The following is a 23,327-nucleotide window of genomic DNA, read 5'->3' on the forward strand; positions in this document are numbered from 1 at the left end:
TCTGGCCCCCAGAGCTGCCGGCGGGCCGGTTCCTCCCCGGGGGAAGGAGGCGAGGAGAGGGCCGCGCCCCGGCCCGGCGAGGCCGGCCCAGGGGCTCGCGCGCGGCCCAACCTCTGAGGGGGCACGGGGGGCCCAGCCCGCGGCGCCGGGCGGGCCGAGGGCCGGGGGAGGCCTCGCCGCCGCGAGCAGCCCTGTGGCCTCCGGGCCGCGACATCATGGCGCCACGCCGCGATGTCCTCGCAGTGAGTGCCGCGCCCTGGCCCCGAGGGCGGAGAACGGCGATGCGCCCCCCCGGCGTGACGTCACGGCGCTCGTGACGTCACGCCGCCGGCTGATGCGGCGGTGAGGCCACGCTGCCGTGACGCCAGGCCGTGGGCGCCGGGCGTTCCGAGCGGGCCGGTGTTTCCGGGGGGGCAGGGGGGGGGAAGGCGACGCCGCTTCCGGCGCGGGGCGGCCCGGCTGGCGGAAGTGACGGCGGGGTTTGTTGACAGCGGAGGCCGCGGCGGGGGGAGCGGGCCGAGGAGGACGCGGAGCCCTGCCCGCCCCGGGAGCGGAGCCGGCCCCAGCCGGGACTCCCCCCGCCCCCAGCCGCCGCGCCCAGCAGAGCGGGGGCCCGGCGCCAGGTGAGTGCTGCCGGCCTCCCCCTCCCCGCCGCCGCGCCGCCGCCCCCGGCAGGGCCGCCCGGGGCTCCCGGCGCGGCCCGTTCCCCTCCCTCCCTCCCCCCCGGGTCTGCCGCGACCAGCCGAGCCCCGGCGGCGGCAGCAGCAGCCGCCGCCGCCCCCCGCCGCAGGTGGCTCCTGAAACGCCTCGGGAGCAGGAACCGGCTCCCTGCCGCACGTCAGCGGGCGGAGCGGTCGCTCGCCTCTCTGACGAGACCTTGTCCGCAGGCCGGGGAAACCGCTCGCAAGGCTGTGGGAGACCGCGGCGGTCCGGCGGTGCCGGTTCCCCAGCGCACGGGGAGTGGTAATCCGAGGGCCCCCGGAGATGTCTTCGTGGGTGGGTGACCTTTTGGAGAGAATATCCGCGATATAGCTCATCAGTCCGAAAGGAGCACCTTCACCGCAGGCAGGTACAAAGGTGAGTGTGTTTCCTGTCTTGCACGAGTCGTCGTCTCGTTTGCAACGTCTTGTGCCATCTGGGCAGGCAGGAGTTTCAGAATTTGAGGCTTTGCTCAGCCAGTGTGAGTACTGCAATTTATTCCTACTTCGGTTGCCCTACTGTAAGGCAGGGGTGGTATTTCCAGCCCCAGTTGCAATAACCCATCAGTTAATAAAACTGCAGTGATTTGCAGCTGTGAGATGCTGAACAAAATGACAGTGCAGTTTTCCTTCAAAAATCAAACCTGTGCCAAACTCGGCATTTACATTAAACTTGTTTTTTTTTAAAGTCTTCCTTTGTAATCAATTTCTGTCAGTGTTTGTTTGCCCTCTCCTTGGACAAGTCCCTGATGCTGAAAAAGTCAGCTTTGCCAGTCGTTTTTGGAGTGACAGCGTAAATGGTATGTGGTTGGCGTGGAGCCGCAGCGCGTCTGGCTTGGCTTCAGGCAGCTGACTGAGGGAGAGGGAGCGAGCGAGGGAGAGAAGATCAGTCAGAAGTCCAAGGCAGAGCATTATTGGCACAGGCATCCCTAGGAGCACCAAGAGCAGCACCAGGCCTCATGTGCCAGTGAAGCCAGAAACGCCTTAAAAACACAGATATGGCCTACAAATCAGCAATATTTGCAGGAGAGGCTGTCTGGAGCTGGAAGGCTAATAATGGGGGAGAGGGAAGCTGCATTTCCTGGTATTGCAGTTTCCTTTAGGTCCATGGATGGTGGGAGGGTATAATTACTCCACTCAGAGGGCTGCTTCTGGGGGGAGTTTGGTATACCAGCTTTTATATGCCTGCTTCCTTGTCTCCAAGGGACTCAGTTCCTTCACGCATGAAGATGGTGCAGAATCTGATAGAGAAATAAACGGCTAAAAAGATTGGCAGCTGTACTTCCGATGCCTTCTCGATTCCTGCACTTGAATTTTCGGCATCTTTCACTTATCTGTTGTGATCCTGCCAAAACACACATGCACTAGACAGCACTGGTGACAGCCTGGTAGGCAGGCAACTTGCTGATCTCCTGCCTGTGGAAAGCTGCCTGAGGATAATGATTAGGCAAATGTTAATGATTTGTCAGCATCTCTAGTTCATTTATTTTTATCAACAAAGCACACTGAGCTTACAGCTAGAGAGAGAACATTCATCAGTGCAGTCCTACTATTGGCACTCTTACTTCCGTCTCCCCCTGCCCACATGTCATGTCTTGAGTTTATTTACAATTTCTTAGAGGAGGGACTAGCTTGTATCACGTCTTGTATAAAAGGACCACAGTCTCAGCTGCAGCTCTGGGTGCTACTCTAATATGAGTCATGAGGGTGAAAGCTGTCTGGTGTTATTGTACTGGGAGAGTTTAACCACTTTTCCTCTGTAATAACTTTCTGTATGGGATTTTGTTGGATGATCCCAGGGAGCTCAGAAGTTCAAGTGCAGCTGATTTCTCAAGGGCTAGGATCAACCAGCTACATTGTAATAGTCTCAAGAGGGGGGCCCTAGAGGATTTTTAGAGCCACAGAAATGTAGTCTTTGCCCTTTAGTGCTCTAAGCTACTTGGACAAGTCCCAAGCACTGGCCTCTTCCAGCTGCACGTGATAACAGGTTGCTAATGGGAATTTGTTTTCAAATTTTCTGGCTGTCAGTAGTAAACAATGGAAGAGCCCTGGCTCCAGGGACCTCCTGTCCGATAGCATCGGTAGGAATAGCAGAACGCGTTTCCCTGCTGGTTCAGATATTCCTGTTGATCCTGCCTTTCTGGAAGGATTCTCCCTGGCAAGCTTTGGGCAAAGTCTGTGAGAGGGACTTGTTCTGGAAGCAAAGCAGGTTCCTCTCCAGAACAGACACAGTGCAGAGCACAAGACAGCTTCCTCCCATCTGCAGTCCCCTAGGCAGGACCTGAAGGAAACTGCCAGCGCGACAATATCCTGCACTCACTGGCCCATGTAATCCTTGACTTCTCTCCTGACATAACTACGAAGGAGAGGGCTGTTGATTATGGATTTCCTTCTTTTTCAGTATGACTCAAGACCCGCGCCCCCCTCCCCCCCCCAATCTTACTTTAGTTCTTTGTACTACCTATATCACAAAGGTCTCTGAGCTACAAAAGCACCCTTGGGAAGTTGTAGTTTTATGTTGTTATGACCCTGGCTCAGGATTCAGTGACCCAGAAGAGCAGGTTACACCCTTTAAACTGCCCCCCATCTGGATGTTACATACAATTTTTATGATTGTTGAGTTTTATTTAAATTTTTCTCAAGTCTATCTCTATCTGCTTTTGCTTGAAGACCTTTCTGCCTCTTAAGCCAAGAGCAGCAGAGAACCTGCCTGAGATCCCCACTGGAAGGGCTGCTGAAAGTTCTACGTCAGAACACAGCAGGTCATAAGGAATTTTGGGATTGAAACATGATGCTGCCAGTTGCCTGCAAATATATTTCCCAAGCATGCATATAGGAAGGAGAAGTTATTGATCAAGTTCAAGTAAAGCCAAAAGACAAGTCAAATTCACTACTGGTGCCTGCTTTTGTCAATAAAGCTTCGTCCAATTACACTAGCACAGGATTTGGCCCACGGAGACAAGGCCTGGGGTAGGCATACCTCACGGGTGATCTAGCATGGCGATTCCTCCGTTGCTGAGCAAAGAGCAGTTCTGGTGATCATTGCTTGCTTGCTTGAGAGGTTGCTTTCTGTGCTGGGTTAATTCCTTGGACAACCCTTTGTCCCTGGCACTGAAACACGCCCTCAACAAGAGAATTAATGAGACACAGAAGGAAGAAAAGGGCTTTGATTTGCAACTTGTGCTGCCCTCATGTTTGCACAGAAATCCATTCTGCAGCAAAGGGAGGGATCAGAAGGCTGGGAGCCGGGGCCGGCAGGCAGGCTCAAGCACAGCTGTGCTCCTGTCTCCCACAGAGACCATTTGGTGCCTGAATTTGAAAGGTTACCTCATCCTTAGTTTTAACTGATCCTTTCTAATGGTGTCATGGCCCAGGCAGCAGCTGAATAGAGCATCTGAAAGCATCTCTGAAGGAAAAGGGTGCCTGATCCATCCAGGGTGCCTTTGGAGATAGTCATTAAGGTGAGGAAACCGAATTAAACTCTTACACCCTGTATATGATACTGCAGGAATGAAGAAAAGAGATAGCACAGGAGGCTTTAAAGGAATTCTCAGAAGCAGAGAGCAGGGGACACAGACAAGCATCCTGTTCTCTGCAGCCACAGGATGAAGATCAGAGATCGGAGATGTAGTTTAAAACATTTTGCAACAACTCCAACGGCAACGGCTGCTCAACCGTGGCGCAGAGGGGAGCAACTGGCTCCATGGCAATGGTGTCCTGACTACCAGTAGGGATACAACAATTGAAAAGGCACAGATTTTACCTCAAAAATAAACAGTTCAAACACAATTTATGCATATGCATGAAAATATTTAGAAGGGTTCACGTTAGGGTTACTTCTAAGGCGATTTGACCCTTTGAAAATGAAGTGGAGTTGTCGTTCTTTAGTCACTTCTGCTACATTTCAAGACCCTCAGCAAGTGCTCGTTCAGTGCCAAGGAGCGAGTCTTTAATATTAAAGTCACAGGATTTAAAGGGGAAAAAAAAAAAAAAAGACAGGAATACCCTCCCTAATTGTCTGCCTTTCCCATCCTAAGCATCCTTTGTCCAGTATGAAAGAACAAGAAGGGCAAAAGGAAGTGCCCTGCCTTTTTCCAGGTCTTTCACCCATACTTTTTAATGGCAGTTTGCAATGGTTTAGGTGAGCGAGTCACAGGGAGCTGCACGCATAGATGTCCTGACATAAACCTTCCTTTTCACTGCACTTGGAAAGGGAAGCCAAACCAGGCTTCTGGTCTGCTTCATGTTCCAGTTCAAGGAGTTGGACAAAGCTTCTGGCTTGGAGCTGCAAAGAAACATTCAGCTTAAACGTGAAACTTCACTTGGAACGGTGGCAAACAGAATTACAGGCACAAGATATGGGGCTCCCATATCCCATGTGGCCTATGCAAAGAATCTTCCCCACAGTAGATTTTGTGGTGGTTCATCCAAACCAGTCTGAAGGGAACAAAGCAATGTGGTTTCTGCTACTTCCCTTTCGGACGGCCTTCATCAGCCAGATAACCCTTGCAATGAGGAAACGTTTGCTTGCTGTGTAGCCTCATTACCAAGCATTTTTCATATTAACTCATTCCTCCAGTGGCCCAGAAACTTCACTGTCATATTATCCCTTATTTACCAACAGGGGAGTAGGAATACCAGGGAATTAAGGGCATACTCTCAGAGAAGCCAAAATGCTGCAGGTTCTTTTGATGTCAGCAAGTGATTGGCTGTAAATACAACCATCAGCATCCCACTGGTACAACAGCTTTGCAGAACCCTTCTAATGTCCCTTTCACAATGCATCTTTTTTCTTCTGCTTGTAGCTGTCCTGATGTCCCTGTAAATTCATCTTGGAATTTCCTGTGCGTGGAGGATCTTCTGAATTAAAAAGCTTCCTTCTACGCTTCCCCTTCCAATTCCTTCCTTCAAGATGGCATCCGACAGCCCGGAGTCACTAATGACCTTGTGCACAGATTACTGCCTTCGCAACTTGGAGGGGACTCTCTGCTACCTACTGGACAATGAAACTCTCCGGCTTCATCCTGACATCTTCTTGCCAAGCGAGATTTGTGACAAACTTGTCAATGAGTACGTCTCAGGCCTGTGGAGAAGCGGTTGTCTCATTTGGGAAAAAGCCAGGAGTCCAGGGAAGGGGAAAGGAAGTTCTTTAAGACAGACTGGTGGGAAGGATGCGAGGGAAAAAAAATGGGAAGAAATTCACAGGGATTTTTTTTTCGGTTTGATCCTCATATCGGAAATATGGCTCTGCATTAACATTGGAAGGAAGCGTCCCCAGGGGTTATTGTACCAATATATGCCATGCTAATTTTGCCAGTCACCTTTCCCCACATAGGTAAACCCAGAGTGAAAAAAGTCACTATTTGTTCCAAGAGTATCAGTAAGCAACACAGGAGCCTGCCCATTTTCCACCACAGAAGCATTAAAACTCTCTCTCAAGCCAGAGAAATAAGAGCACAAACTGCTAGCACAAGTTGCACTTTAAGGCTGCTACTCCTATAGCTTTACAAAGCAACCTGCTTCCAGGGATTTATAACTTGGTCATCACAGTCTGTCTTGGCTGAACTCCTGTCCGTGGATTCTGGCAGAGAACCCTGGCCAGCTCATTTTCTGAAAGTGGAAACCGCCCCCCCCCCCCCCCCCCCACAAATTACTAGCTTTAAAGAGGTAGGAAAGAAAAGTCCTGATGTCCATACTTGCCAGAATCCAGTTTGCTCATAAATATATGCCTGACCTTGCACAGATCTTTTCCTATTAAATTTTCCTAAGGGTTGTTAGTTTTCTGCAAGAAGAGCTTATAGCCCAGCTCCCATTACCCCAAAGGCTATTCTGGATGATCAGTAGGGAGTCTGCATGTGCTCACACACTTGGTCACGTTTTTTCATGAGCAGCACACAGGCTAGAGCTGTAGCCGAGCCTTTGTATCATGCTGTGCTAACATCATTGCCCCTCATACAGGTATGTGGAGTTAGTGAAGACAGACAGCGTCTATGAACCCCATGAAAGCTTCTTCACCTTATTCTCTGATCCACGGAGCACCAGGCTAGCTCGGATCCACCTGCGGGAACAGATTGTGCAAGACCAGGACCTGGAGGCCATCAGGAAGCAGGTGGTACTGCACTGACAGCCTCTAGTTGTCACATCACATAGCAGCACTGACCTATGGGCACCAGCTAAAATCCCAGGCATCCTGAGATTCCCAAGACTCCACCCCTCCCCATCCAAATTCTGTCTTTGGGAGAACCTCCGCATCTCCTTCCTCAGATCCCAAAGCCCTTATCAGGAATGGGATGGGGACACCGGCCAAGTCAGGCGATACCTGGCCTCAGGCTTCTCCCAGCAGGAGGTGGTGTAGGGAACAGGAGGGGCACTCCCATCTGTGAAATATTTCTAACTGTTTGATTTCCCGTCTTCCAGGATCTTGTTGAGCTCTACCTGACTAACTGTGAGAAGCTAACAGCCAAGAGCCTGCAAACCTTGGTGAGCTTCAGCCACACACTTATCTCCCTTAGCCTCTTTGGCTGCTGTAATATCTTCTACGAGGAGGAGAACCCTGGAGGCTGTGAAGATGACTGTTTGGTGAACCCCACTCGCCAGGTCTTGGTCAAGGACTTTACTTTTGAAGGCTTTAGCCGCTTGCGCTTCCTGAACCTCGGCCGCTTGATCGAGGGGGTAAACGTGGAGACGTTGCTTCGGCCTTTGGCCTCCCTTGCAGCTCTCGATCTCTCTGGGATCCAGCTGAACGACGTGGGATTTCTGACCCAGTGGAAGGACAGCCTGGTTTCCTTAGTGCTTTACAACATGGACCTTTCAGAGGAGCACATCCAAGTGATCGCACAGCTCCGTAAGCTCAGGTCAGCAGACCTCTTCTTCCTTCTTTATCCTCTTCCCACAGATAGGAGCCATGCAGATCTCTTGGGAATGGGTTACCTGCCCAGTGAGAGCCACCCGCAACTGCTTTCAAGTTATAAACTCTCCCATAAACAAGCTCAGTCAATGACTCACCATACAGCTGAAATATCTAAAACCAACCTGAATTTTGCTTGCAAAACAACATCAAGCCCATTCATTTAGCAGAAACTCCCTTAAAAAAAAAAAAAAGTGATAACAGAATATCTGAGAGATGGGAGAAATGGCTGTGAATGCGTACAAGTACTGGTGTAGTGATAATCACACTGAAATTCAATCCTTGAAATCACCTTTCAATCTTTGAAATCAGTAATGTCCAAGTTTAAGCCTGGCTCTGAGATAAAACTAGGAAAAACTCTTAGCAGCTCCTCAGACTGTCTGCTGTGCTCTCTGTAAGCACACTGTGCATGAATGGAGCAACCAAGAGAAAGAGCAGTCTAAATAAATAGGGCACTCGGGACCTAACAGTGCTGTCAGTGGAATGACTTCCTGAAGCAAAGTTGAGACGATTGCTATTCAAGCTACACGGTGGTTTCAGGAAAGAGATCCAGGACTTTCTGAGGCAAAAGGAGGGGCCTTACTATTCCAGCGAAGGATACTTTCCAGTGGCTTTAATACTGACTTTACTGGCTGCAAACACTAGGGGGTACCACGTTTACACGTGACCTATAAGTCTCGGAGAATCTCCTGGACAGCATTTTTAACTCCTGATGATTTTCAGTGAAACTTGTTCCACAACATGTAGAAGTCACTTGTATAAACACGACATTGGCTCATGTTTTAGGCAGGCAGTTTAGAAAAGCTCTCCCAAGGAGTCTTAGCTACTGTTTGGCAGGTCAGAGCAGGCCCTGTCCTGTAAGGGGTACCACTTGCACATGGTAGTTGGTCAAGCTGTCCCACAACTCCTGTAGCATCAGAGGCCTTCCCAAAGCCATTTATCTTAAAGATGGATGAACTTCATTAGAGAGTAATAGCCTAGGGTGGAAAAAAATACAAGATTGCAGAGCAGACAAAAGCTTCTCTAACTTAATTTGTGGGATGAGGCAGCATATGTTTCTGGGGATGCAAAGATCCTCCAGTGCATCTTAATCCCCAGGCAGAAATGCTCAGGTAGATGCTGTGACAGAGCTTGGGAAAGGCAGACCCTGAGCCTAGAGCAATTGCCTTTGTGATGGTGCGGCCAAATGACTCATTGTGCTGCGTTCCGAGTAGGCCTCTACCCGATATCCGTGACTATGGTTAGACACAAGCCAGATCTTGCTGCCACATCCCACAGAACCATATTCCTGTATCTTGGAGAGGAAGAGGGAAGAAGCAAAGAAAAACAAAACCCAAAAACAAAAACAACCCTTGGCTCGTCATCTTTCCCTGGTAGAGTGGGGGAAGTCCCAGCTGATGCTATCCAGGCTCTGAGCTGCTCTCTGTCATTTGCAGGCACTTGGATATCTCCCGAGACCACCTGTCCAGTTATTACAAATTCAAGCTGACCCGGCGGGTTCTAAACCTGTTTGTGGAAAACTTGGTAAACCTCACTTCGCTCGATATCTCAGGGCACACCATGCTGGAGAACTGCACTATCCCAAGCATGGAGGAGAAGATGGGCCAGACAAGGTAAGGGAACAGCAATTACTGATGTCTGCTTGGGTGGAAAGTTTTGCCAAAGCTGAATTAAGGACAGTTCTCTCTTCTGAGCTTTCAAATTCTTTAGGTCTAATTAATACTAAAAAGCAACATACAACTGTTGCTAATTCTCCCTCATGCTAAAGACTAGTACGGGAATCAGTTAGTTGTGACTCCTGTATGTGACACGGGTAAGAGCTTTAGAAGTAATAAAGAATTCATCCTACCTGTCTTTCATACATACCTGAAGAAGTATTTCAGCCCTTCTTTTCCATACACATCCTTCCAAGGATCTCTAGCAGCAGTTTATACTTCCTCTAAAAGGACTCCGAACCCTTTTACACATTTTCTACACAAAACATTCTTACCCCAACCAAAGTCCAGGTTCTGAGATAGAGCATTTCTGCACTGAGTCAATACATGAATGTTTATAGGAGGACTGTGCGTTCTACGGACTTAGAATCTAAAGGCTGATTTTCAGATTTGACTTTGATGCCAAGCAGCTCAGCCTTTGAAAAATCCCAGTGCACCTCAGTGGGGGCACACTTGGAGGTCTGGTTTTCCAGGTCAAAGAACTCCGCCCTCTTATTCCCTAAGCACTTGTGAACAAAAGCAAAGCAGTGGGACAGTACTGGCTCCTTTCCAAAGCTGGTGAAAAAAAATACTAGCTCCTGGTCAATAAGGAACAGGGCAACAAAACAAGTGTTCTTGCATGAGCACAGAAGCAGACTGGTGTGTCTATCAAATGACATGCAATCAAGTTCCCAACTAGTCTGGGTCAGCGGAATCCGCAGTCCTTTCCTAAGAGCAAGTGTTTGTCCCCGCTAGCAAATTTCCAAGACAAATTCTGTCTGGGAGAGCCGTATTCTGTCTGCCTGAATTCCTACTGCTATTTCAGTTCAACACATTTACTCCTTCAGTCAGGATCACCTGGAACGAAAGGCTAGTGTGACCTTTAGGAGAAGCTGGGGGGCATATAACTGAACGTAGCCATTGTCACTCCAGTTATGGAGCGCTGCAATCAGTGAATGGAGAGCAGGTAGCTGTCCCTGTGGCAGGAGAGAGTTGAAGAAGCAGGGTACCAACATGAGTGATCTCTTCTTTTCTCAGCATTGAACCAGCAAAGAGCAGCATTGCTCCCTTCCGGGGTCTGAAACGACCGCTCCAATTCTTGGGCCTTTTTGAAACATCTCTCTGCCGCCTGACACATATTCCAGCCTACAAGGTAATGAGGCAGCAAGAATATTGGCAGTGGGTACTTGCTGGAAGTTCAAAGAACATGAAGATCACTGGCTGCCAGTAGGGTGGAGTTCTGGGGCTCTGGGATGTGACAACTGAGCTCCGACCTTTCAATGGCCACTTGGTAATGCAGGAAAGCTGCCACAAGGCAAGACCTGCACCCCACAGTTTTAACGAGGGGAAAAAAAATATGTCTCTTAGAGAAGAGCCTGGGAAAAATCACCCTGCCTGAAGCAGCAGGGTGTCTGTGACTACAGAACAAGGATTTAAGACAATGGAAGAGGAGTCCTACTTGTGAATAGCACCTTCCTGCCCTGAAGGGGCCATTTCTTGTCCCTGTGGGCTGAGAAGTGACTCAACCCCTTTGCTCCCATACTGGGCCTAGTCCTACCAGTAGGACAGGAAGAAGTTGCACCCTTTGACCTTCTAGATCTACCCTCAAAGCTCCCTTCTCATGCTGCCTTTCCTCCCTCATCCTTTCTTCCTTGACTCTTTTTTGCTTCCGTGCCAGGTGAGCGGGGACAAGAATGAAGAACAGGTACTGAATGCTATCGAGGCTTACACTGAACACCGACCAGAAATCACTTCGAGGGCCATCAACCTCCTTTTTGACATTGCCCGTATTGAGCGCTGCAGCCAGCTGCTGCGAGCCCTCCAGGTGAGCCCATGTTAGCATTTACCTCCCCCTCACAAGGGAGATTTTTCAGGCCCAGCCTTTTCTCTACCCTGGGACACCATGTCAGGCCACTCAGGAGAAAGTTCTAGTTGTGCAGTGGAACTGGGTACCTTAATTTCATGAGATGCCTTATAATGTATTCCTGTGCAATGCCTGGGCCATGCATTCCTTGCAGGCTTGTAACAGTCTTTGCCCCACACAGCCATAACAGTCACTCCAAGACTCAGCAGCAAGTCAGTGGCACTGAAGCTTCGTGTTGCTTCTCTGCAGCTGGTGATCACAGCCCTCAAGTGCCACAAGGACGACAAAAACATCCAGGTGACAGGCAGTGCGGCGCTGTTTTACCTGACCAACTCTGAGTACCGCATGGAGCAGAGCGTGAAGCTGCGGCACCAGGTCATCCAGGTGGTACTGAATGGCATGGAGTCCTACCAGGAAGTCACAGTAAGAGCAGGCCAGCCTCCTTCAGCTCCTATAGTCCTGCCTTCCCTGTCTTCTGTCTTTAGCCTGATATAGCATGTAGGTCTTCTGAGCCTCCAGGATGTGAGCCAAGGCATGCACTAGAGAAGCTGTTGCCCAGATCTGCTCCTTGCCTTCACTCCATAATGGGGATTACATGCAGGGCACTCCTTCTCCATATGATGTTCTCCAGAACCAGGGGAAGCAAGCGATGATAGCAAGGCTCCTGTTTAGGTGATGGTAGTGGGTCAAAGGGTACGTACAGCCCACAGCATAGACACCAGCACTGATCGTGGTGATAAGGGACAAAGATGTGCATGCGCTGGGGGCACGGAGTCTGCAGAAAGAAACGTTATTCTAGGGCACTGTACTGGAAGCTAGCTGACACTGTCTAGTACAGTGCCACTGGGTTGTGGAGTGGCAATTGCTGCATAGAGAGCTTATAGGTAGCAAAGCGATGAGACTGGGTGATTGTGTGATACTAGAGTAACAGAGAGAGAAGAGGGAGGGTGCAGATAAAGCACAGCGGTAGGTATGAGGGTAACAGAAATTTTAGTGGTAGTAGTTAGGTAAGAAAATGGTTTCACTAACAAGCAGCAAGGGAACATGAGGTGAGGGGATCATGTTTTCTTAGCCTCCCAGCCCAGCGTTTGCTTACTCTGTCCTAGGTACAGCGGAACTGCTGCCTGACACTGTGCAATTTCAGCATCCCTGAGGAGCTGGAGTTCCAGTACCGCCGAGTCAACGAGCTGCTGCTGAACATCCTCAACCAGAGCCGGCAGGACGAGTCTATCCAGCGCATCGCTGTACACCTTTGTAATGCTCTGGTCTGCCAGGTGGACAACGATCATAAAGAAGCTGTGGGCAAGATGGGTTTTGTCATGGTTGGTATGGTCCCAAGACGTCTGCTTATACTTAACCCAGGCAACTAGAATTCCCTTGCAGCAGTCCACCAAGCATGTCCGGCCAGTGATTCAACCTTACAGCATCACAGGAGGGAACTCATGTCCCAACAGTGCTAAGCTCTCCTGGCACCTGTCCCTCCACGTGACATCTCTTACTGGCTTGCCAGCACTGGAAATCACAGTCTCATAGATAGGCTCTGTGTGAGAGCAGGGAAGCAGCATGACCTGATGCCTTCCCTCTTCACTGCACTATATTATTTTTGGAACTGGTATGATCTTTTACCGAGCTCCTTTGGCACCTCCCCTGAGTTTGCACCAGCTTCCCAATTCACGTCCACCCATATCCCACTCCTTTTTAAAGGCCTGCTGAGGCAACTTCTCTTATATAGTTACTACACTGCTAACTTTGTGATACACATTGCAACGGATTTGACCGTAAACTCCAGAGCCTAGGGACTCTGATGTAGTTCAGCTCTGCAAACGCCTGCGACGCTAAACATAACCCAGTCCCATGAATCAGAGAAAGACATACCGATTGGGTTTTCCACAAAGGGTCAAACTTTTAGACTGCATATGCCTGCAATTGGCCGTAGCCAGCCCTGTACTGCCTCAAAGTGTCCGTTTTAGCTCTGTGATTTCTGAACCATTCTCACTCTTCTCCTTCCTCTGCCCACAGACAATGCTAAAGCTGATTCAGAAGAAGCTGGCTGATAAAACGGTGAGTGTTTTCTCCCAAGATGTACACACAGAGTATTTTCTGTTCAGCCTGATGTAGTCATGGTGATCAGTCCAGTGTGCCAGCCCAGCTTTTTTACCAAACACCAGACATCTCAGCTGGTGCTGTAGGGTATCCTCTCCAAAGAGGAGGGGGGAAGGTAGCAGAGAGGCAAAAACAACAACAACAGTAAAAGCACTTGTCAACCAGCTGAAAGCGAATAACAAGGTCTTCTTACCTCTGAAGCGCGCTGGGGTGATGCCAGAGATGAAATACGAGTACTTGGTTTCCACTAGGCTCCCACATGAGCAAAGCTCTGTTTCTGTCTCTATCTCTTTGGCTCCATAGTGTGATCAGGTGATGGAGTTCTCCTGGAGCGCCCTCTGGAACATCACTGATGAGACCCCTGATAACTGTGAGATGTTCCTCAACTACAGTGGCATGAAACTCTTTTTGGAGTGCTTGAAAGTAAGTATTTTTGGTTTCCTCCAGAGGAATACTGACATTAGTAGTAGAGATGCAGGTGCCTGGGCACGATCCCTGGCTGAGCTGATCCACAATCAGACCTTCATATGTAAAGTAAAAACTTAACTTTTCATAAAGTAAAAACTTACCATGTTTTGTTATAATGTATGTCTTTTTCACAGCCATCCACCAAGTAGAAGAACACATTCACTTACTCATATGTGTCATGCTCCTCTTTCCCTATTCTGTACTTCTAAATACAGTCCTCCTTAAGTAGGGCAGCAATGGATAACAGGCCTTGATTCTCTCATTTCGCATAATTTGAACGCTAGAGATTCCATTACAGATCTGCTAGAGAAACATTGCTGACTACTCAAGAACATTCAGCCTTTCTAGATCCACTGCACAATCTTTCTCCAGGGCTGTTTGTTCTCAGTTCCACCCACAGTTCTGCTTTTGTATAATCCTATCTCTTGTTTTCTTAGGAATTCCCAGAGAAACAGGAGCTGCACCGCAACATGCTGGGACTCCTGGGCAATGTAGCAGAGGTGAAGGAGCTCCGCCCACAGCTCATGACCTCCCAGTTCATCAGTGTGTTCAGGTGAATGCACCCGATGAACGGCTGGGCCTGGGCAGGGTAAATGGGTTGGGGTTCTGCTGTTGGATCACCTGGAAACTTTTAAACCCTTGATGCATCAGCTTGCTTTCTCGTTCAAAAAAAGCTCAAAGGAAAGCATAAGACAGCTTGGATTGCATGGCTTAGGTAGGAGACAAGTACTAGTGACAGGCTGGGTCTCTGGAGAGCAGTGTGTCCATTTCAGGCCAGAGATACTTTCTCTGAAATGATCTTCTCCGGTAAAGATCAAAGACGTGATGCTTTTATGTCTGTGAAATGCAGAATAAGGTTGTTCAGGCACCTCTAAATGATCTCTTCCGTCTTCGTAGCAACCTGTTGGAGAGCAAAGCAGATGGGATTGAGGTATCCTATAACGCCTGTGGTGTGCTCTCCCATATCATGTTTGATGGTCCAGAGGCTTGGGGCATACATGAGCCACACCGAGAGGAAGTAGTAAAGAGGATGTGGGCAGCCATCCAGAGCTGGGACATAAACTCCAGAAGAAATATCAATTACAGGTGAGGAAGAGAGAAGCCTGGCCTGCTTACCCCAGAGCTAGGATTGTCACAGGAAACAAGCAGCAGCAGACAGGAGGAAAGAGGCACAGCCCAGCTCTGCCTAGGGTGAAGGAGAAACATCTTTAGGAACATATTCTTTTGTGAGGGTTTTACGTCTTCCTTTAAGGTGTGTCACACAGACTGCTGAAATTAAGACACTTTGCTTGGCAATTCCTGTGGGAGAAACGTGGGAGCCCAACGGAATATCTTCTGCGTGTTTTTGGTGAAATTGCATAATTCAGGAAACCCATGATAAGACTCTCTGAGACTGCCTAATGATTTTTTCCTGAGACTTCTGTCCTTTTTACCTCTTTAAGTCTTGTTTCCTTCTGAAACTCACGTGGGTCGCTGTAGCTTTCAGTCTTCTCTGAGGCATATTTAAACACAGTTCCTAGAAATCATTTCAAGAGTAGATGTAACTGGTGGAATCCTTCAAAGCCCTTCCTGTAAGAAGGCATCAGGTACTCTGTATTCCCATAGTGCTGGGCAAGGATCCAGAATGAGTGGTATTCCAATGCCTGAGTTGCAGTGTAGACACATCATTGTTGCCAGAAGAAACAGAAATCATTGCACACGAGCAGCCAGCTTTGGCTGGGTGTAATCTTACTTTGGCTGCTCTGCAGAATGATCAGTGCTGCTGGGTTTCAGCTGTCAGAAAGAAATGACCGACATACATAGGATAGAAATTAGTTCCTGGACTTGGTCAAATTCTTTGCATCTTTTCTCTGGGCAGCATGTTTAAGCTAAGCTGATAGAGCCTGTAAGCCTGCCAGTACTGCCATGTGACACAGACGTACTCTTTGATGCCAGAACCTTTGACATGCCAATGGGATTTACTGCTGTGATATGTATGAGCACAGAGGTTGTACTGCTTTGAGTGCCAAAGCTGCTGAAAGAAGCAGCCTTTGGATTTTTCACTTCTACAATATTTCTGTGCAGGTCATTTGAACCAATTCTTCGACTCCTTCCACAAGGGATCTCTCCAGTCAGCCAGCACTGGGCAACGTGGGCACTGTATAACCTGGTCTCTGTCTACCGTAAGTTCCACTTTAGAAAACCACGTTCACTGCACTGGAAAAGTCGGAGTTGTGGATCCGAGCTTGTTAGAAGACAAAGTGTTCCTAATTTAACTCTATGTAGGTAGAGAGAACATTCTTTGAATGATGCAGGAACGTCCAGGCAGCGCAGTCAGAACAAAAACAATGAAATGTAGCGCGTAGCAAATACCTTCAGTGTTTCCGTCCTTCTGGCCACGCTCTTACATTCTCATCCGTTCCGCGTCTGCTGTGCTCACAGCCAGGGTACCTGTAACAGGCTGACTGCATTAAAAAAGTTTTGTGACTTCTCATGCAGCAAGCTCCCCTCCTGTCACCTTGTCTCTTCACCTCTGTGAAGGTTCACAAGGACCTGTTTTATTCTTTTCTCCGCAGCTGACAAGTACTGCCCACTGCTGATCAAAGAAGGTGGGATTCCCCTTCTGAAGGACATGATTAAAATGGCTTCAGCACGGCAAGAGACCAAGGAAATGGCCCGGTAGGAAACCAATGTGCTCTCATCAAACGCTCAATTTAGCTTCAGTTTAGTTTTTATTTCACCACAGCAAGTAAGGCTACCGAATAAAGCCCTGCACTAATGCGTATGAGGAGTGAAGCAAACATGGGTGAAGAACAGGAATAAGAGTATGGAAGCAGGAGCCTATGGAGAGAGGTTTCTATAGGTGGGCAGTACACAGACGGGTTGATGGTACCCAGACAGGTTTGATGGATGCTAGGCAAATGGGCTGTAGAAGTGGCTTGCTGGTCAGGAGAATCAAACTTGCTTAATTACATCTCTTATGCTGATAGTCTCCAGTCATCACTATTCTCCATAATAGTGGTGTGGACTCCTTGTTCAGTATCATACCAGCCTGTCACCAGAAGAGCTGATTGCACAGTTAAAATGAGAGCATTCTTAAAAGGTGGAGAGAGTGCACCACCTGCATGAGCTTCCCCAATTTACCTTCCTTTGGAGTCATCCCTTCAGAGTTGTAAAAGCCAGCTGCAGTTTCTAAATCATTGACAATCTGAGAGCTACAATTTCATACCTGCAAGAGGAATATAAAGGAGAGGCAGAGCTTATCGGGGAATACATACCTTGTGGGTGGGCAGCAGATGTTCCCCATAACTGAAGGGTTGCTAAATGCTGGAGGCGACAGAAGCCTGCAGAAGACTTAGCAGAATACCATTACAGGTTAAGCAGATTGTATATGGCTTAGAAAGCGAACAAGTGATGAATTCACCGAACAAGAACGGTGAATTTCCAAATGGAAAAGCAGGGACGGATGACAGAAGAATGAATGACAAATGTTTGTATGCATGTGTTTCCTGATGTGATTCAAAGTTATCTGATGATTTGTATATGGGGGTGATGAATGAATGGTCACATACAGATCTGGATGTATACTAACATGGCTTGCAATTCAGAGGAAAGGAACTGCAATTATGAGCGCTAAGCTGCTTTTGTGGAGTACACTGGTTTAGACTCAAATGCTGGTTGATGCATATCTCAGGAAAGACTGTGTGATGTAAGCAGCGTGCATGTACATAGAGATCATGCTGTTGGACAGTTCCTTATGTTACTCTTATTGGCCCACAACTGTAACGTGATAAGCTTTTAACTAAACCCTCTCTCCTTATCCTTGTTTTATCCATAGGAAAGTTATAGAGCACTGCAGTAACTTTAAGGAGGAGAACATGGACACTTCCAGATAGAGGCAATCATCTAGTGCCTCTTGCCAGCACTGTATCCAGCTTCTCTCTAATTCACTGTATATAGGGAGGACTCTTTCTTACCAACTTGGCTGTTGGAAGGAAACTCTTATGTGTGTGTGTGTGAGAGACCCTCAGTAGATGAAGGTGAACGGTTGGGGGGGGGGGAGGGGACTTTTTGCACAACAAAATGCTTTCATTAAATTAGTGGACTTTTTCGTTATGAAGTTTCAGATTGAAGTTTTGTGTGTATGATTTCTGTATAAAAAGAAAACAAAAAACAAAGACAACTACATTATGTATCTTTTAACCTTTTTTTTTAGACCACACAGAAAGCCTCAAATGACTGTGAGCTTGAAGACCTAGTTGTGTGATCACTAACGTGACATTTTGAATTTCCCATTTTTTAGATAATTCTCTTTTGCTGTATTGCCTGAGGTCCTGTAATGTCCACAAGAACACCAGTCCTGAAATGGCGTTGGCCACCAAATGGAGTTACAGGCAGTGATGAGTTATTTATTTGCTTAGAGAAGTTGGGGGACATGATACCAGAGAGTTAGACCAAATGAACTGACCTTCTTAGTAATATTTGTAAATAGAGGAAACAGGGAAGACATTTTTTTCAAGTCTATTATTCATTCCCATAAGGGGTTTTTATAGAAGACTCACATTAGTGGAAGCGCTGCTAACTGTACGTGGGTCTATCGGAAGTAAACATTCCTGTTAAAGTCAAGAGTTCTGTTTTGTCCCCTTTGGCGGTACAGTAGGATCTGTGAGCCCACCTGGCCTCATAAAACCAGCGAAGCCAGTTGCACGTCCTTGGCAACACAGATTTCTCTTTGAAGGAGCCTGTGCAACAAGGAACAAGGTTTGTTCACAAAGGGCTACACATCTTAATTCCAGTCCTTCACCACCTTTTTAGTTGTGTTCTGTTTTACGGGGAAGGGCTATAAATGCCAGAGAGTGGGTTTCTCCTCAGCCTAATAAGCTCTACTAGGCCCTAGGCAAGAGCAGCTTGTATCATTTGTGCAAGTCTCAGTAATGCACTGGAGGGGTTTTGTTCTTCGGTCTGCATTAGTGCTAGCCATGCTCAATGGCAAATTGGTCTTCCCTTGTAGGAAGCTCACCCCAGCACAAATGCTGTAGCTGGAAATGCTGACATCCTCTTCCGAGACTAGCGAGCCTCCAGGCACCCTTTGGCGGGTGATCCCATGAGATAGCACCTCTTGTTCCACCCCAAGCATCTTCCCTCTCTTCTGAGGAACAAAAGGCCCTATTCTTATCTGACTCTCACCGGCACTAACAGTGCAGTCCTACTCACATCAGCAGCGTTCCTCCAATTTATCCCGATGCAGGTGAGAGGAGAGTCCCACTGAAGTGTTCTTTACCTGTAAGACACTCCAGACTATGGTGGCTCAAGAAGCCAAAGGCCAAGGTTTATCGCATAGTCAGGCTCTCAACAGCACATTGTGCAGTCCATGCTTAGAGCCCTCTGCTTGTCATAACTCTTTTTCATGATTCACAAACCTTCCCTTGGAAGGGATTTTGTGTCTGGTAGCAATAAGAGAAGATGGTGACCATACGAATTAGGACATTTCAGGCCTCTGAGATAGCACAGTAAACCTCACTGCTCTCTTCCCTCGTATACATTGCTCTTGGATTTGATTCGCTGCTATGACAGAGTCTTCTAATGCTCAGTTAATGCTGTCATTGCTGAGCACGTTACAGACAGATCCTAGAGACACAAACTGACACTTTAAATGACAGAACACAGCTGCCCTGGAGAGGTTTACTTTTTCTGCCAACATGGTGTTACCTAATGTCTTTTTTTTTTTTTTCTTCTTTTTAACCATATGTCATTTGTTTTGATATTGTGAGATCTGTACTTTTTCTTTAAGTATTTTTCAAACATATATATTTTTGTGTCACTTTTGAATTGTTTTCATATGGTTTGCAAAACTTGACAAATTATACTTTTTTGCAGTTGTTTGATTCAAATGTATTTTTCTCTCTCTTATTACTGTTCCCCAAGAACTTGTGTCAGTACAAGCTTTGAGACAGGGAAGCTGATTTCAAGATCTGGTTTCCCTGTAATGCTTGTTAATCTTTCTCCTAGATGCAAAACTAAGAGAGGCTGCAAATACTGCTGACCAGCCTCCATGCATCAGAGGAGTCAGGCTTTGCTCATTTAATCCTCCATTTAGTACTGTCGTCTTTAAGTTGCCTCATGTGACAGTGCCCAGCAGGCCTTCTTCCTCTTTACTGCCCATATAGTGAAAGCTGCTACCACTGAAATCTTAAATCAAGTGACAAAAGCCCTCAGGATTCTGACTACGTTGGGGAGGTGGGAGTGGAGCAGAAGGGACGCATCACAGATGTGACAGGTATCAGAAACCTGTGTCCCCAGCATGCAGCTGCCGTGGTGGGGAGTCAGCTGGAGCTCAAGATTGCTCAGCTAGAGCAGAATTCAGCCTTGCACTGTAACCAGAACCAAACAAGTAGGTTTCACTCTGAGATTTTGGCAAAACTGCGCCAAGGTTAATGAACAAAAGATGGCTTGCTTCCATCTAAATCGGGACTTAAGGACATAAGGGGTTTGATCTTCTTCAAACTAGTGCCCTCCCATAAGTTCAGTCATACTAAAGTCCCACCTGCTGCAGCTGGACTGTGGTATCCCAAATTAACCCGTTCCAAGCTGCATCAAACATTTGTTTCACGACATATAGATAACCTCTCAATCCTGACTGCACACATATCATCAGGCAAGTCCTGCCGAGCCTTCTAGGCATGCCGTACCTTAACCAGAATAAAAAACAACACGGAGATTACTGGAGTCAGATAGGCCAGCCTACCAGAAGAGCTTAGCTTTACAAAGTCTGTCACTGCTCCCGGGGGGAAGGGGAGCTTTCCATAAACTGATCTGTGACAGCTAACGACACAGGACCTTTTGAATCAGGCCACCAGCAAGATGAATTACAGAGGCAGCATTAAAAAAAAATATAGCATCCCTGTTGGAGCAATAAGAGCTTTAGCTACAAGCTTCTGTTTCTTCAAGAAGCCAGTAAGTTTTGTGAGCTGGAAAATAACGCTTCCCTTTCAGTAAGGAGCAAAAGAGAGAAAGGTGTCCTCAAACATCTGAGCATAATCCAGGAATGCCTGTGATTTGGAGTGTGAAACTAGATTGTACCTCCGTTTCCCTAATTGTGAAACAACAGAAGTTGTTGAACCCTAGGCTTAAGGCTTGTGCCATGACCTGAAGCACTTTTTAGGGGCAAAGAGGAGCTAATGAGCTGCTGCTGTAGATACAACGCTCAGGACAAAACAGTTGTCTCCAGCCATCGCATCAATATTCTGCAAAGGAGGGGAGGGCAAAGTAGCTGATTTTTATGAAGGTGTTACATGAAGAGGGGAAGCTGGATATCCTGAAACGCTCACGGGTTACACAGAAGCTTCTCAGTCCTTTCAGCTGTGCTGGAGCAAAGGAATGAACCAGGAGACTTAACTGCGCAGAGAGAATTAAAGAGCTGAGGACCAGTTCTTCCCAGAAAACTGGAATGAGGTTATACCTGCCAAATGAAAAATCAGGCTGAAAAGCCATTCATAGCATGTCAAGATATGGAGGAGGGACACCTTGTGTTCTGTAGTTGTCCCCTTCACGCTCTTACGCTTTCACGTTTTCACTCCTACATTTCATTTAATATTCAACAGCTTGGCAAGCAGAGCATGAGCACAACTCCGCAGTTCTCTGCGGAGACTGTGCCAGCAAAGGAACCTCTACCTTGACTGTCAGTAGTTTCTTTCCTGGCTGGAGGATGTCTCCTTGTCCCAGTGGCCCTGACACTGCAGTCCTCAGCATGTCAGGTGTCCGTTGTTTGCCATTTTCTCTGGAAGAGATAAGAGAGCAGGTTGGTGCTTCCATTTTACAAAATCTGTCAGAGGAACTGCTTATGCAGATTGGCATCTACTTGTGTGATGCTTAACACCAAGCAGTACTAGACTTGCTCATCTGGACCAAGCCAAGAAGGTTTAGCATTAAAGGCCATGGCGATTAGTAACACTACAAATAATTCATCTGTCCCATCTGCATCATGGTTGTTATTGCCCTGCACCTACCTGCTTGCTCAAATGATATCCATTCAGCACTGAATCCTACCCAGCTTGTCACCTGGGCTGGGCTCCTGTTGGAGTCACTTTGGTCTCTGCAAAAGATAAGGGGGAGGAAGAGTTTTGGAGCTGTGAACCTATTCCCTTCCGATCACTGGAGGGAGAAGGGCAGGAGGGACAGGGACACTGCATTCAGGCACTGCTTCAGAGAACAGACACGGCCTTGAGATTGCTGAGGGAGGAGCCTGACACAGCTCAAGTGTTAAAGGATGGCTTGTGCTGGAAAAAGAGAATTAAAAGTAAGAAAACAGCTGGTCTCCACAACAACCAGAGTGTACAAAGCACCGAGGGTAACAGTTTTTCAGTTTTCGGTCAGCAATGGGTGAAAAGCGACATGAAGGCTGGCTGGGAAGGCAGCACTTCAGAAAAGGAACGAGGAAGATTTCCTGCTGAACTGAAACACTTCGATTCAACAGACTATATTTTGATTTCAAATAATTGTCACTGATTCTCTCTGCAATTCCTTTCTTGTTAAAAAAAAAAAAAAAGTTTTAAAGCTAACCAAATATGTATTTCCTTGTTTTGCTTAAAGAAAATAATCTCAGTTATAATGAGCAAGTTTCTGCTTTTACTCTGTCCATTGATCTGCCTGATGTTGAGAAGCCTGGTTCAAATGCTTGTACATGGTGAAACCAAGCAAAAAAATAATAATGCACAATTGTTGCTTCCTTACAATTCTGAATGAATTAATTTTTCTGTTGTATCCATTGGGATACCTGCTGTGTATTAAATCTAGTGCTTAACAATGTCTTATTCCTTTGGTCTATGAATGTGGTTTATTTAGGTACGTTACTGGTCCTTTTGCTGTCATATATTTCATTAAAAATGGAAAGAACTGCCATGTGTTGATGCAGTTCAGTGACTGTTGCTTTCATCACTCCAGGGGATACTAGACTTTTTGTCAATAGAAAAGCGGCATGAAGGAAGAGAATATTGTTATGAAATGATGTGAGAGGAAAAAAAATCAGAACAACATTTGACTGTACATATTGCCTCTCAACTCAGTAACAGATCTGTGACTAGTATTCCACAGTCTAAGCTTCCTAAGTGGCAGAAGCTGAGTTCTTAAGACTTTTAGCTTAAGCTTTTAGCTTAAGACCTCTAGCTTAAAAGATTTCTAATTTAAAACAAACAGTCAATCTGCTTTAAAGTCAGTGTGACTTGTCTTCTTCAGAGCCGGATCCCGCAAGAGTTCAACTCCCAGGGAATTCAATGGTCACTGTAAATTCTCTAGAGGATCAGACTCTAAACGGACTAAGCAGGAGAAGGAATGCTGTGAAACTGAACTGCCTCTAGGGAGCTGAAAACATTATCACTGTAAGGGTACAGAGAGATACCTTATGCTTCCAGCAGCATGAAATTTCTATCTGGGTACATGCCATAAGAACCTACATTCTCTCCTCAGAAACCTGCTAATAGAGGCTTTCTGGAACTAAGCCTAATTTCCACCAGACAGTCATTTAGGTTGAAACCCTTGAGAGAGAGAGAAGCTCTGATCTCTGTAAGGCAGGTTTCAAAGCCTTAAGAAAAGATAAAAAGCATAACACACACCAAATT

At 47.2% G+C, this 23,327-nt stretch overlaps 1 protein-coding gene across 2 annotated transcripts; it reads left to right on the forward strand.

The window, feature by feature from the left end:
- Positions 1-461: 461 nt before the first annotated feature.
- Positions 462-22,611, forward strand: ZER1 (zyg-11 related cell cycle regulator). Of its 2 annotated transcripts, XM_068914672.1 has the most exons (17): positions 462-623; positions 888-1,077; positions 5,504-5,768; positions 6,657-6,807; positions 7,116-7,552; positions 9,042-9,218; positions 10,338-10,452; positions 10,978-11,124; positions 11,413-11,586; positions 12,270-12,485; positions 13,183-13,224; positions 13,570-13,689; positions 14,172-14,287; positions 14,632-14,820; positions 15,799-15,896; positions 16,290-16,392; positions 17,552-22,611. In XM_068914672.1, the coding sequence occupies exons 3-17, from the start codon at positions 5,611-5,613 to the stop codon at positions 17,607-17,609; spliced, it is 2,301 nt and encodes a 766-aa protein (XP_068770773.1). In that variant the 5' UTR covers positions 462-623; positions 888-1,077; positions 5,504-5,610; the 3' UTR covers positions 17,610-22,611. The 2 variants fall into 2 exon arrangements, with proteins under 2 accessions (XP_068770773.1, XP_068770774.1); XM_068914673.1 differs by lacking the exon at positions 888-1,077 and having other exon boundaries at positions 468-623; positions 17,552-17,931.
- The last annotated feature ends 716 nt before the right edge of the window (positions 22,612-23,327 follow it).

Source organism: Struthio camelus, chromosome 20 (assembly GCF_040807025.1).
Source record: "Struthio camelus isolate bStrCam1 chromosome 20, bStrCam1.hap1, whole genome shotgun sequence".
Taxonomy (NCBI): domain Eukaryota; kingdom Metazoa; phylum Chordata; class Aves; order Struthioniformes; family Struthionidae; genus Struthio; species Struthio camelus.

Coding starts and splice junctions, on each gene's coding strand:
- ZER1 (XM_068914672.1), top strand. CDS start 5,611: ATGGCATCCGACAGCCCGGAGTCACTAATGACCTTGTGCACAGATTAC. Junction 5,769..6,656: donor TGTGACAAACTTGTCAATGA/GTACGTCTCAGG, acceptor CCCCTCATACAG/GTATGTGGAGTTAGTGAAGA. Junction 10,453..10,977: donor CACATATTCCAGCCTACAAG/GTAATGAGGCAG, acceptor CTTCCGTGCCAG/GTGAGCGGGGACAAGAATGA.